Source organism: Nerophis ophidion, linkage group LG27 (assembly GCF_033978795.1).
Source record: "Nerophis ophidion isolate RoL-2023_Sa linkage group LG27, RoL_Noph_v1.0, whole genome shotgun sequence".
Lineage (NCBI taxonomy): Eukaryota > Metazoa > Chordata > Actinopteri > Syngnathiformes > Syngnathidae > Nerophis > Nerophis ophidion.
The window spans coordinates 11,242,847-11,258,038 of record NC_084637.1 but is presented as its reverse complement, the minus strand read 5'-3'; the positions used below and the strand labels follow the sequence as shown (position 1 = coordinate 11,258,038).

Below are 15,192 nucleotides of genomic sequence, written 5' to 3'. Positions count from 1 at the left end.
GCCAGCTTCCAAATTAAAGCATGGCATTATTTACATGGATTCTACCAAAAAAATAAAATAAATACAGCAGTCTTTTTGGAGCTTGTTCACCACCAAAAGATTTGTGCAAACTCAGTCGTCAAGACACACAATGAACTTACTGCAGCAGCTCTGATAGGAAAGAGTATAAAATATAATACGAAAACACAATAAAATTAAAAATATGCACAAAGGAAGGATTTTGGTTGGGTCAACATAAACAGGGTTCACGGTATTTTTTTCCTGTCTTTATATAGTTTGTACATTATTTGATACTTATGCTGTATGACTCAATTCACACACTATCAAAAAAACTGTCAGCAGTGGTGTTGGTTGAGGTGAGTTTGTACTACCATTTCAGAGACACTGAAAATGTGTATTGTTTGTTTTATGTTACATCTTTTGGACCATCCATTGCGTTACTACTTGAAATGACGCATATTTCATAATTCCACTCAACGTTTGTAAGTTTTACAATATAACTAAAACAATTCATACTTACTAAACCATCCCATGTGTGATGTGATTTAATGCATATTTGTATGTGCTATTTCAATCAAGCTAGCATTAGCAAATATACTAAGTTAGTATCATTGACATTCTTTTTGTGCTGTTTCAGTTTCATAAATTCACCAAAATGTCAGAGTGGAGTTACTGAGTCTGTTTAGCTTAGTGGTTCCTAACATGGCTTCGGTGAGTCGGGTTTAGGGGTTCGGCGGAGGTCAAGACACACACGACTCCTCGTGTAAATAAAAACTTCTCCCTATTGGCGTATTACAGATACGGCAACAGCGGAAGTCACACTGATTTGCAGGTGTGTCATTTGTTTTGAGTTCATGCACTGTTTTGGTTTTGTTCTTTGAACAAGGTGATGTTCATTTTGTGCACCAGTAAAAATACATGGTGACACTTTAGTATGGGGAACATTCACCATTAATTAGTTGCTTATTAACATGCAAATTAGTAACATACTGGCTCCTAACTAGTAATTATTAAATACTTATTAATGCCTTATGGATTTATTATAACCCTGGCCCTAAACCTAACCAAATAACTCTAAATTAAGTCTTTGTTACTTGGAATATGTTCCCCTAGTGTCCAAAAAACTCCAACTTAAGTCTTTGTTACTTAGAATATGTTTCCCATACTAAAGTCTTACCGAAAACATATAACTTTGGCTTGAATTTGAAAAAAACACATTTTATTTTTCACTAAAGAGTTCGGTGAATGTGCTTATGAAACTGGTGGGGTTTGGTACCTCCAACGAGGTTAAGAACCACTGGTTTAGCTGATTGGAGAACTAACTTCCGCAGCTAGTGGGTGAGGACTTCTGTTTGATCAGCCGTCTTACTGCCGTGTGACAGGCACCGTTTGAAAACAATTAAGGTATGGAAATAAATATTTACACCAAAAATGATCGCATTAACCATCTATAAACACAGATTCATTAGGCAATATAATTTGATTGTACATGTTTCAACTGGTGCGGTTAATATATGTCCATCCATCCATTTTCTACCGCTTGTCCCTTACGGGGTCGCGGGGGGCGCTGGCGCCTATCTCAGCTACAATCGGGCGGAAGGCGGGGTACACCCTGGACAAGTCACCACCTCATCGCAGGGCCAAATATATGTAAAATATATTTTTTTCCTCTAAAATTCAGTGTTTGCAACCTGGAAAATCACTTTTGAATTTGGATTATTGTGATTAATCACAAGTTATTAGTCTCCTGCATAATTTATTTTACCTTATAAAAACCAAGCATTTTTATTATCATCCAGGAACTTTAAAACAAATTGTTTTACTTGAATGCACGTCGTTAATTTGCTCAAATGATCTAAAGTCCAGTCAGGGTGTATTTTGGATTGGAATTTGCCAGTGAGCACACCAGTGGAAACATGTACAATCAAATTTAATTGCCTGATTAATCTGTGTGAACATACAGGATTAACGCGATAATTTTTGGTGGTTAATCACATGCTTACGTTGTTTTGAGAGCCCTAAATAAAAACTGATGATCAAATATAAAAGCAAGTATTAAAGGCCTACTGAAACCCACTACTACCGACCACGCAGTCTGATAGTTTATATATCAATGATGAAATATTAACATTGCAACACATGCCAATACGGCCGGGTTGGTTTACTAAATTACAATTTTAAATTTCGCCCGGAAGTATCATGCTAAAATGTCGCGGTTTGATGACGCGTGCTTGTGACGTTATTGGTTGGAGCGGACATTTTATTACAGCACCACTCACGGCTAAAAGTCGTCTGATTTAATCGCATAATTACACAGTATTCTGGACATCTGTGTTGCTGAATCTTTTGCAATTTGTTCAATTAATAATGGAGACTATGACGAAGAAGGCTGTTGGAGGAAAGCGGTGGATTGCAGCTGCCTTTAGCAACCAAAACACAGCCGGTGTTTGTTGTGAAGCTTTAGTATGGAACAGAGAGGTCAAGCGAACATTTTTCCTGACCACATGTCAACCGGCAGGTTTCGGTGAGAAAATTGTGGTAATAAGTCGACTCTTACCGGAGACATCAGCGTAGCTTGCGTCCTCCTGCAGCAGCTGTCAAAAAGGCAGCTGCGACTTTCTTGGCTCCTCCATGGCTTCCATCAGAGACACTGGTGGTCAACACACCCCTCCGACATCCCGGTATGACTTTATAATCTCACTAAAACAATAGTAACACAATAATCAGATAAGGGATTTTCCAGAATTATCCTAGTAAATGTGTCTAACAACATCTGAATCGCTCTCACTGCCCTCTCTTTTTTTTTTCTTCCTAGTGCTTCACTCTAACTTTCCTCATCCACGAATCTTTCATCCTCGCTCAAATTAATGGGGAAATCGTCGCTTTCTCGGTCTGAATCGCTCTTGCTGCTGGTGGCTATGATTGTAAACAATGTGAGGATGTGACGAGCCCTACAACCCGTGACGTCACGCACACATTGTCTGCTACTTCCGGTACAGGCAAGGCTTTTTTATTAGCGACCAAAAGTTGCGAACTTTATCGTCGATGTTCTCTACTAAATCCTTTCAGCAAAAATATGGCAATATCTCGAAGTGATCAAGTATGACACATACAATGGACCTGCTATCCCCGTTTAAATAAGAAAATCTCATTACTGTAGGCCTTTAAATTGCCTGATTAATATGTGTGACATACAGGATTAACACGATAATTTTTGGTGGTTAATTGCACGCGTTAAAATGTTTTGAGAGTCTTAAATAAAAATTATATTCAATTATAAAAGCAAGTATTAAAAAAAGAGAACAAATTCACTACAACGCGTACAAAGTAAAAAAGGGGACAAAAATCCTCAATCATCTTCTTTATGTCTGAGAAGGTCACATTTAACGTACAAATATCGCCTTAAGCAAGCAGAACAGGAATGCATTAATACTCGTTTTGGCGTTACAGAGGAATAGAACATGGACGAACACTCACAGTGTGTCGGCTGCTTACATGGCACCTCCTCATCTTTTCTTACAGTATTTCACCAAAGACAAACGTCCATCCATCCATCCATTTTCTACCGCTTGTCCCTTTCGGGGTCGCGGGATGTGTTGGAGCCCATCTCAGCTACATTCGGGCGGAAGGCGGGGCACACCCTGGACAAGTCAAAGACAAATGTAAACAATCTAAAACCATATATGGCATTGTGTCAATAAATTAGAACAGAACGTCTTTAAGGCATGGAATAAGCGACGAGGTAATTGATTTACTGCATTGCGACACAACTAAGTAACTACACGACCACACACAAAATCATGGCTGAGGAATAATTGCATATTACAGCATCTTCTGTGTATTAGCATTTACTCATAAATATTTCTATTATTTCTATATTCAATCCCTGCTAAAATATACATTCAACTCTATACTGTATATACAGTATTTAGTCAGCCACCGATTGTGCAAGTTCTCCCACTTAAAATGATGACAGAGGTCTGTAATTTTCATCATAGGTACACTTCAACTGTGAGAGACAGAATGTGAAAAAAAATCCAAGAATTCACATTGTAGGAATTTTAAAGAATTTCTTTGTAAATTGTGGTGGAAAATAAGTATTTGGTCAACCATTCAAATCTCTCACTGATGGAAGGAGGTTTTGGCTTAAAATCTCATGATACATGGCCCCATTCATTCTTTCCTTAACACGGATCAATCGTCCTGTCCCCTTAGCAGAAAAACAGCCCCAAAGCATGATGTTTCCACCCCCATGCTTCACAGTAGGTATGGTGTTCTTGGGATGCAACTCAGTATTCTTCCTCCAAACACAACAAGTTGAGTTTATACCAAAATGGATACATGGATGATAAAGCAGAGGATTGGGAGAATGTCATGTGGTCAGATACAACTTTTTGGTATAAACTCAACTCGTCGTGTTTGGAGGAAGAATACTGAGTTGCATCCCAAGAACACCGTACCTACTGTGAAGCATGGGGGTGGAAACATCATGCTTTGGGGCTGTTTTTCTGCTAAGGGGACAGGACGATTGATCCGTGTTAAGGAAAGAATGAATGGGGCCATGTATCGTGAGATTTTCAGCCAAAACCTCCTTCCATCAGTGAGAGATTTGAATGGTTGACCAAATACTTATTTTCCACCACAATTTACGAATAAATTATTTAAAATTCCTACAATGTGAATTCCTGGATTTTTTTTCCACATTCTGTCTCTCACAGTTGAAGTGTACCTATGATGAAAATTACAGACCTCTGTCATCATTTTAAGTGGGAGAACTTGCACAATCAGTGGCTGACTAAATACTTTTTTGCCCCACTGTATTTCTGTACATTAAAGAGATTATACGTGAGACTCATCCAAGTCCAGGTCAACTGGGGAGAGGGGGAAGGGCAGTCGGCGAGGTGAGCGCTGCGGCGAGGGAGCGGACAGGAGCGGGGTGAGGAGGGGGTTCTCCGTGCCGTCGTCTTCGCTGAGCTGCAGCAGCGTGTCGCTGCGTGGAAGCAGCGTGGTGGTGTCCGCGTCGCCGGGGCTCTCTCTGATCCTGGGCGGCGGCAAAGGAATGAGCGGGGCCGAGGTTGGCAGCGTGCCCAGCACCGGCAGAGGAAGAGGCGAGGAAGTGCGGGACAGAGGCGAGCAGGCTCGCGAGAGGGGGAGCGGGGAGCAGGTGCGAGACGGCGGCGTCGGGGTGGAGGTGCGTGAGAGGGACGGGGGTGGGGACAGGCTGCTGCGGAGACCCCACTGCTCCCGTTTCTCCTTGATACTCTTAGCAGGAAGTGCCTGCGGGGGAAGACACAGTCGTCACACACCAGCGAAGACGCAGGTGTGTCCTACGTTGTCGTCATCAGGGCGTCACCTGTGTTTTAGCGGGGCTGTGCAGGTCAGAGGTGACGCCGGCTGATGACGGCACTTCCAGGGTGGGCAGCTTGACCGAGACGGGACTGCACTTCCTGGCCTCCATCAGACCTTCTGCGGGGGTCAAAAGCTTGCCGGCTACCGCAGACGCTTGCTGGCCTTGCGTCTCCGTAAAGGTGACCGACCTCTTCTGGTCGCCTTGCGCTGCTGCGGACACACACACGCACACACAGACACACACAGGGTCAAACATGGACACTAACAACAAGTGCACACGTCTAACATGTCAGCACCAGTAAGGGAGGCAGGGGCTGGGAGGGAAGCGGGGGCTCAAAAGGGGCTGGGGTGGTCAGAGTGGTGTATAGCCTAGTGTCTTTCAACCTTTTTTGAGCCAAGGCACATTTTTTGAGTTGAAAAAAATCTGCAGGCACACCACCAGCAGAAATCATTAAAAAACGAAACTCAGTTGACAGTAAAAAGTTTTCGCAATTATTAGATATGACCAGGGGCGTCACTAGACCTAATACTGTACTGGGGCACACCTGGGGCACAAATAATTCATGTGAGCGTGCAAAGCGCGCAAGCAAAAACATTTTTAGCACTTACTTATCATAAAAAATACATAAATAGTGCTTTAAACTATGAAATCATATCAGATTATGTTGTATGGATCTTTGATTAACCACCTGAGATTAACTAATGCATTTGACCTACTTGTGCACTTTTTTACTCCAGACTTCTAAATTGCTACTGGTAAAAGCAAAAAGGAAGAGCAATTAATCTTTTTGAAATATATATTGCAGTAATCATCTGCAAATTTAACATCTACAAAAGAAAAACAAAAAATAAAGCACCCCTACATATTATTTAATTTCCATTTATGGCAATGTGGGTAATCCTATTTCAAATACACAAAACTATAAAATATACACAAAACAATAAAGCCACAGTAGTAGAATAAATGAACAACTGTTGTGTGTCTGTTCAGGGAATCATTTTCTGAGAAGTAAACTGTAACGTCTCCTTTTCATTTTTGGAAAGTGGTCAATCACTCTGGACAGACATGGAAATATTACAGTAACTGTTATACAGTTGAACAGTGGTTCCCAACTGCTGGGTCGTGACATAAAAGTGGATTGTGTGTCATTTTCAGTGAGTCGCAGTCAGATGTGTGCTTGAAAAAAAAAAGTTTAGGGAGAAAAAAATCAAATTGTTGCAACAAAACCAGATTATTTTAGCCTTTTTTTAGTGACTATTAGTGAGTATTTTAGCAAAAGGCAAATCGACTAACAAGTTGGAGGAGGACTCAGGACAGACATGGAAATATATTTTAAAAAAATCTAAATGGGGCAACAAAACCTGATATTGTTAGCCATCGTTCTGAAAACAAATACAGAAATGTTACTATTTTTTCTGGAAACAAAACCAGATGCTTTAGCTGTAGCCATTTTTCTGGTGACAAAACAAGATTATTTTAGTCAAAGTCGCACCGATTAACAAGACAAGTCTACTATTTTTCTGTGAAATAAACTTGAATGATTTAAAAATTGGCTCACGACTTGATATGGAAAAATGTTTTTCTTCCTCAAGATAAACCATTTGAGAAGCACTCAACTCACACATGCTTACTCCAAATCATCATTGATGCAGAACCAGCAGACAATAACCAACATTATGTTTCATATTCATTGAAAATTCCCCCGACAGCTCGTACAGTAAATGAATATGTTTGTCTTGATACAAGGAATAACGTTAGCTAACTTAGCATCAACTTAAGACAATGATGTTGCCGAGCTAGCTAGGACTTCACTTACATCTCTCATTCCTGCTGCTTCTTCTCTGCTGCGGGCGAATAACTTTCTTAAATCCATCTAGGAGTTACAGTTTGAGTCAAATCAAAATCAAAATAATGTAATTAACAAATTGTTGTTGGCTAACATTACCTACCTCACGCAGTGATTCGCAACCCCTCTCTCTCTCTCTCAACCAAGTCTTGATCCACACGTGAATAAATTACCATATTAATTAGCCATGTGCTCATTGTTAGTGAAGTGAATACAGTAGCAATCAATTACCATCCTAAGTAGTATGTGCGCTGTTGTCTATGTTATGTAGACTTAAAACTCTGAAGCGTTTTTTTTTTATTGGTGAAATTTTTACTGGGGCACTGCAGATCAACAGTGGGGCACGTGCCCCAGTGAAATATGTCTGGCTACGCCCCTGGATATGACTAACACTAAAAAGCCCAGGATTTTTTTCTCTACCTATAAAACCTAGAGGCCAGCCGATCGGCTGAAAGGCCCCCTGTGAACCTTCCTTTTGTTATGTAAACGGGGCAATCACTGGGGGACCACAGGAGGGGATATGCTGAGCCACTTCACTCAAAACACCTTGACATAAAATGGGGGAGGGGGAGAACCAAATAGGAGCTGCTAACTGACTGGCTGTCTTTCACCAGTTTCCCAATGTGGCAGCATGGGCAGAACATATGTGCTGAATCAAAATGTAATACCGTTTTTTTCTTGAATAGCCGCCGGGCACGTGATAAGCGCCTGCCTTGAATTACTGCCGGGTCAAGCTCGCTCCACAAATTAATTAGCAAATGCTTACTTTTGCCACTGGGTCAAATTTGCAACGTCGCGAGTGACGCATCCCCTGTCATCTTTTTCAAAATGGCAGAGAAGGTTTTTTTTTCGCTTTTACTATGTGTAAACCAGGGGTCTTGTTCCACAGCCATACAGATCACACTAATGGTTGTGATATAAAACAACTTCAACACTCCTACCAATACGCGCCACACATTAAATGATGACAAACACACTTCTGGCGAACATCGGCCCTGCAACACACCACAAACGCAACACAACACCTACCCAGAATGCAATGCATCCACAATTCCTGGCTACACCATACACCCGATAGCACCCATGCGTTGGTTGAGGTGGGCGAGGTTGGGGGCGTGTGTATAATATAGCCAAGAATCACAGATGCACGGCATTATGGGTAATCCCTATGCTGCGTTTATAATGCTCTCCAGAAATGTGTTTGGTGTGGGTTCACTGAGTGTGGCGCACACCAGCAAGAGTTTTAAAGCTGCCTACATCACAAACATCAGTGTAAAAGGTATGACTGTTGAGCAAGTATGCATTGCAATCTCGTATGGGAAGCAGCGAAATGCATGCGTCTGGCCGGCATGCAGACAGCATGGTGTAAAAGTGGGCGCGATGACATGCTGTAGAGCAGTTGTCCCCAACCACCGGGCCGTGGACGCTGAATAATTTTTTAGACTTTTTTTTTTTAATCACAATCTTTTACTGCAAGCCATTCGTATGCGCAGGGGTGAGAAGAGGTTTTAAAATGATTAGCGCCTGCTTACTTTTACCGCATGTTTTGAATAAGCGCAGGAGTGAGAAGAGGTGTTAAATTATTTAGCGCCCCGGCGGCTATTCAAGGAAATACGGTATATGTAATAAATGTAGAAGGATGTAGAAGTTATCAGGACCTTACAACATCCCCACCAGACACATAGGAAAAGTATAAGAACAGAACCACTTAAAAAAAAACACTCAAAATCTGTGGTAGCCCCACCAGTCATTTACAGAATTGCTCATCAAGTTGATATCTGTACAAGATAATGATTTATTTTATGTAAAAATTTTTTCAAACTGAGATACACCAGAAACGTATTTGAATTGTTTTATTTTAGAATTTGTATATTGTTTTTGTCTGTTTTGCTCTTTCCCTCTATTTTCTCTTTTCCTGTCTCTCCCAGTCTCAACTGTATTACATGGTTACTCTGCTGAGCTCTAGACAACACCGACACTCAACAACAACACATAATTTGCAGAATATAATTACTCGTTTGAAAAAAATATTTTTAACCCAAATAGGTGAAATTTGATCATCTCCCACGGCACACAGTGGTTGGAAAACACTGGTATAGAGAGTGTGGCCAACTTAACAACAGGCGCCCTGTTTGCTACCAAGGACGTGTGCGGCTGTGCCAGGATGCATGCAATTGATGTTGTTTTATAACAAAATAAACAAAAATAATAGGGTTATAAATAGGGCTGGGCGATATATCAATATACATGATATATATGGCGGGTTTTTCTCTGTGCGATATAGAAAATGACTATCGTGATATTCGAGTATACGTTCTCACACAGTTGCCTTTAGCTGCTGGCATTACACTACAGGCTCTTCTCGCTCCTTCCTTTCTCTCCTTCTCAGAGACAGCAAGCGCACCTTCTTACATACGTCACATACGTATACGCCCTCGCGGAGCAGAGAGGTAGAAGCATGGGTTAGGTTAGCTGTGATGCTAGCGGAGCCGTGCGAGTGGTAATACGAGAGAAAGAAGGTGCGAATGAAGGAAGAATTAATTCCCAAGAAAAACAGCACCGGGTCCTGGCGGTGGTTTGACTTCAAGTGGGAATATGTCGAACAGACAACCGAAATTTGTCTAGTGTGGGGCAAAAGGGTTGCTACAAAAAGTAGCATTACTGCTAATATGTCGCATCATTTGAAAAGTCACCTGCTAGAGAATGAAGAGTGATAACTCCGCATGTCAACATCTCCGTTCAGTGCCACACCCACAAAATGCTGAGGCAAACAGAATTTAATAACGTCCGTAGTAACATACCACATAGCGGAGGACAAACACTATTTGATTTCCTATAATGCAGCTAATTTTTATTTGACACTTAAATTGTCTCTGACAATCTTGCACTTTCTGTTTTAGAAATGACATGAATGTTTGTGCAACTGCTTAATAACTGTTTAATAAATACAGTTTTATGTCAATTGACTTAGTTGTGATTTCCTTCTCTGCTTGAAAGTTTAAAATGAACATATATTAATGCAATATAAATAAGAATATTTTAATGTAGACAAATAGAATCATCATACTACTGTGCTCATTCAAGGCTAAGGCAAAATATCGAGATATATATATCACGTATCATGATATGGCCTAAAAATATCGAGATATTAAAAAAAGGCCATATCGCCCAGACCTAGTTATAGTTTTAAACATACTCCAGTTCATTAACGTACAAACAAACATGTTTTTATTTCGTCAAAGCATAATTTTGCGGCCGTATGTGACAATACGAAGGTCCTGCAATCCTGGGTTCAAATCCAGGCTCGGAATCTTTCTGTGTGGAGTTTGCATGTTCTCCCCGTGAATGCGTGGGTTCCCTCCAGGTACTCCGGCTTCCTCCCACTTCCAAAGACATGCACCTGGGGATAGGTTGATTGGCAACACTAAAAAATTGGCCCTAGTGTGTGAATGTGAGTGTGAATGTTGTCTATCTGTGTTGGCCCTGCGATTAGGTGGCGACTTGTCCAGGGTGTACCCCGCCTTCCGCCCGATTGTAGCTGAGATAGGCGCCAGCGCCCCCCGTGACCCCAAAAGGGAATAAGCGGTAGAAAATGGATGGATGGATGTGACACTCGGCTGCTACATTCCTGCAGTGTTTCGTGACCAGTAGGCACACTAACATGCACCCGACGGCGCAATAAACTTACCAAAAATACACAGCAAAACTAATTTATGACCCTCATTTTGCTAAAATCTTCATTAGTTTTGGACCAATAATCACAGACATATTGTAACTTTTGTTTGAAGTATGTCAACTGTGGTGTGGTCTGCCTCCAATGTATGTGTAACCACTGTATGTAGCACTCATTATGTATTATTATAACTCATCTTTCTTTTTGGAACAAACTAAGTGAATAAGTGTACTTTTGTACTTATTTCCCCATATTTCTGCACAATGACTCAGACATGGTAACACTGGCGAGCAGTAGAGACTATGGAGTGAACTTTGGTCCAGCACATATTTTGCTTTATTCTTTAGCGACATATTTCTTGCCACTTTATGTTGTATGTATTCATATGAAATTTTAAGTTAATTTTCTCATCTCTTATTACACACAAAATGCTTTTTTATTTTACTAATTTAATGTCCATTTATTTCTACGTGTGTGACTTTCTCTTCTGCTGCTACCGAATTGCATTTTTGTTTTGTTTTACTGAGATTCATTTTATTAAACCATCTCTTAAATTTATTCATTTCTTCTGTTATTCTTTGTCTTAGTTTCTGTGTGTTCTCTCCTGAACAAAACACAGATGTGTATTTACAGAGGTAGGTAGAGTAGCCAGAAATTGAACTCAAGTAAGAGTACTGTTACTTTAGAGATTTATTACTTAAGTAAAAGTAAGGAGTAGTCACCCCAATATTTACTTGAGTTAAAGTAAAAAGTTTGTTGTGAAAAAACTACTCAAGTACTGAGTAACTGATGAGTAACCTGTTCGTTTAAGGATGACGGCAACAAGTAATTCACAAAAACATAAAAATAGCAATGAACAAATTCACAGCCAGAAATATCTCTTAAGCAACTAAAACAATAATATATATTAAATAATATTTATTTGGTTTTACACTGTATTGAAACATTTTTTTAAATGAGTTTTACCTTTGCAAACTTATTATACTATTGGCTAAGTTTTATATTCATAAATGTAAGTTTCTCAATACCCGACCTGTTTTTTGGGCCTTTAAAAAAGATTTTGAACTCTACATTAAAACACTCCCTACCTCGAACAACCAAAAAGCTGTTAAAACGATGATTCTGTGTTCCACATTTAAGTTATTTACTGAGATTGAGTGAGCCTATGGCTTTGCACTTTGTTTAGTTTATACATATATATTTTTTGCATTCTATTTTAGTTGCTTTGAATTTACAACCCCCTTGCGCTGTTTTGTACGTTTTTTATACTGTTTTTGTACTTACTTTGATTGTTATTTAACTGTTTGAAAATTTTGAAATTTATAAATAAAGGTTTAGAAAAAAAAAAGTGTGCAGTTAATCATGTGACCGCCTGGCTCTGTTTGATTGGTGAAACGGAGTCAAACGTCGCCAGTGACTGCATTTGATTGGTGAAACGCAGGCATGTGATGGATCCTACTTTGAAGGTCTGTCTGACGAACCCAAACAAACAAAGCATGCATTAACTGATCGATAAAAATCAGTAGCGAGTAGTGATCTGAATGTAGATAAATGGAGCGTAGTAAAAGTAGCGTTTCTTCTCTATAAATATACTCACGTAAAAGTAAAAGCATGTTGCATTAAAACTACTTTTATAAGTAGAATTTATCCCAAAAGTTACGCGTTACTACCCACCTCTGTGTATTTACCTCACACAAGATGCTGTAATTGGTGGCTCTCTCGTGTCGTTCCTGACCTCTCACTTCCTATACCTGTCTTCTTTCCAATTTATGGGGAAAGCGATGTAAAAGCATTCCACAATTATCAGCCTCGTGTTGCACAACAGCGCATTTTTACGCGTAGAAAAAGGCCTGAAACCGAGTTGGCCATACACGACTCTGGGGGTGGGGGTGTGCAAGACAGACATGCAGAGCGCCCTACTGGGTGAGGTTGCAGATGGGGGGGCATTGCGGGGTGGATAGGGGGGAGGGGTAAGGTGTGTGTCTCACCTTCACAGTCCAATAAAGTTTCTTTATTTTGAAACAAAAGGTGTGAGACAGAACAGAGTGAGAAGTTTCAGTTTGGTGTCAGGCGGTACGACAAACATTGGAACAAAGATTTGGGGGGGGTGACAGTGGAAGGGGTCACGGGTCAGGTCAAGTTTCTCACACACAAACACACACACTTTGTGCGTATATGTTCATAATTGGTGCGTTTTGGCGCCTCCCTCAAGTGCAATAATAGTTTGATCTTTTCAGTGGAGCACAGAAACGTTACCCAGTGGTTTGTTCTTGGGTTGGATGCTCCTGCGCGTCGTGGAGAGTCGTGCTCCTGAACGACTACGAGGTTCGTTCTTTGGGATGGACAAGAGGGGGCGCCGCAGCTGCATAACAACATGAAAAGAAAACAGTTAAAAGCTGCTGTACGACACTCAGGTGACTGCTTAGGTGCTTAACAATATTGGACAACACCCCATCTGTAGGTTAGGCAAAAGTCTGGAATTAAAGGCCTACTGAAACCCACTACTACCGACCACGCAGTCTGATAGTTTATATATCAATGATGAAATATTCACATTGCAACACATGCCAACACGGCCGGTTTAGTTTACTAAATTGCAATTTTAAATTTCCCGCTAAGTGTCCTGTTGAAAACGTCGCGGAATGATGACGCTTATGTTGACGCGTGCTTGTGACGTTATTGGTTGTAGCGGACATTTTATCCCAGCAACACTCACGGCTAAAAGTCGTCCGATTTAATCCCATAACTACACGGTATTCTGGACATCTGTGTTGGTGAATCTTTTGCGATTTGTTCAATTAATAATGGAGACTACAAAGAAGAATGCATTTAGTGGAAAGCGGTGTATTTCGGCCGGCTGTAGCAACACAAACACAGCCGGTGTTTCTTTGTTTGTTGTGAAGCTTTATAATGGAACAGAGCGGTCAAGCGAACATGTTTCTCTACCACATGTCAACCGGCAGGTTTCAGTGAGAAAATTGTAGTAATAAGTTGGCTCTTACTGTAAACATGAGTGGCGCTTGTGTCGTTCTTCCTGCAGCTGTCAAAGAGGCAGCTGCAACTTTCTTGGCTCCTCCATGGCTTCACTCAGAGACACTGGCGGTCACCACACCCCTCCGACTTTCAGGTATGACTTTATAATCTCACTAAAACACTAGTAACACAATAATCAGACAAGGGATTTTCCAGAATTATCCTAGTAAATTTGTCTAATAACATCTGAATCGCTCCCAGTCGCTCGTTTTTTTTTTAATCTTGTAGTCCTTCACTCTCACTATCCTCATCCACAAATCTTTCATCCTCGCTCCAATTAATGGGGAAATCGTCGTTTTCTCGATCAGAATACCTCGCGCTGCTAGTGGCCATGATTGTAATCAATGTGAGGAGCCCTCACACCGGTGACGTCACACGCACATTGGCTTCTACTTCCGGTACAGGCAAGGCTTTTTCATGAGCGACCAAAAGTTGCGAACTTTATCGTCGATGTTCTCTACTAAATCCTTTCAGCAAAAATATGGCAAAATCGCAAAATTATCAAGTATGACACATAGAATGGACCTGCTATCCCCGTTTGAATAAGAAAATCTCATTTCAGTAGGCCTTTACGGCGGGCTCGTTACTAGAGAAGCGGAATTTGTCATGACGCCTTTTTGTCTTGGTTGCGTGAAAATCATGCCACATGGAGTTTTACTAACACAAAATGTAACATTTTACAATTGAAAACCATTGTCAAGCACCTTTTCGCCATGGTGTGTGTGTGCACGCTCCAACAGCTGCTTCTTCCTCACTGGATGTGAGTAATGATCCGCAGAGGAAACTTTTTTTTTTTTTTTTAAACTTATTAGAACCACCCTGATTTTATCTGGGATATTAAGAGTTCTGTTTAGTATGCCATTTTTTGTGTAGATCACAAAATATCATAATGACCCCTTTAAGGGGCAGATTGAAAAAAATATAATTTAAGCGTTTCGGTTTTTGCTAGTGTTTTTTTTTTTTTTTAAAGACGTTTCTTTTTCCATTAATGAAATTAACTTCTTGCAATATGTATTTTCTTGTATCTGGAACAATCCAGGGCAGACTCACACAAAGTGTCAGCATGTCCCTCGTGCACACCTTCAGCGCGCTAAAAAGTGAGTTATTTTGTAGATGCACTGCAGGATGCTTGTAAATGCCCATAAAAAGTAGTACATCGATGTCGACTGCATGTTTGAAAACATACCAAAATGCCACAGGCAGGAGCATGTGCGGTAAATGAGTGTTTCCATTGTGAATGCCGCAAAAACTTCATTTAAATAAGGCGGTCTGAACCAGTTATCAATTGTA

The 15,192-nt window shown here is 40.6% G+C and overlaps 2 protein-coding genes across 6 annotated transcripts in view; one reads left to right on the top strand and one right to left on the bottom strand.

Annotated features, from left to right (window-relative positions):
- Positions 1–661, top strand: part of nfkbiz (nuclear factor of kappa light polypeptide gene enhancer in B-cells inhibitor, zeta) — a 39,487-nt gene extending 38,826 nt beyond the window's left edge. For all 4 annotated transcript variants that reach the window (XR_009804661.1, XR_009804659.1, XR_009804660.1 and 1 more), the window contains one exon: positions 1–661. This exon is cut by the window's left edge and continues 2,371 nt beyond it. The gene's annotated coding sequence lies outside the window, so the exon portion shown is untranslated.
- A 4,077-nt stretch (positions 662–4,738) lies between these two features.
- Positions 4,739–15,192, bottom strand: part of LOC133544129 (protein unc-80 homolog) — a 93,664-nt gene continuing 83,210 nt past the window's right edge. For both annotated transcript variants that reach the window (XM_061889204.1, XM_061889205.1), the window contains 4 exons: positions 13,126–13,231; positions 12,858–12,878; positions 5,354–5,559; positions 4,739–5,277 (listed from right to left, as the gene is read on the bottom strand). In XM_061889204.1, coding sequence (XP_061745188.1) covers positions 4,840–5,277; positions 5,354–5,559; positions 12,858–12,878; positions 13,126–13,231 — 771 coding nt within the window. In that variant the 3' untranslated portion in view covers positions 4,739–4,839. The remainder of the gene's footprint in view (positions 5,278–5,353; positions 5,560–12,857; positions 12,879–13,125; positions 13,232–15,192) is intronic.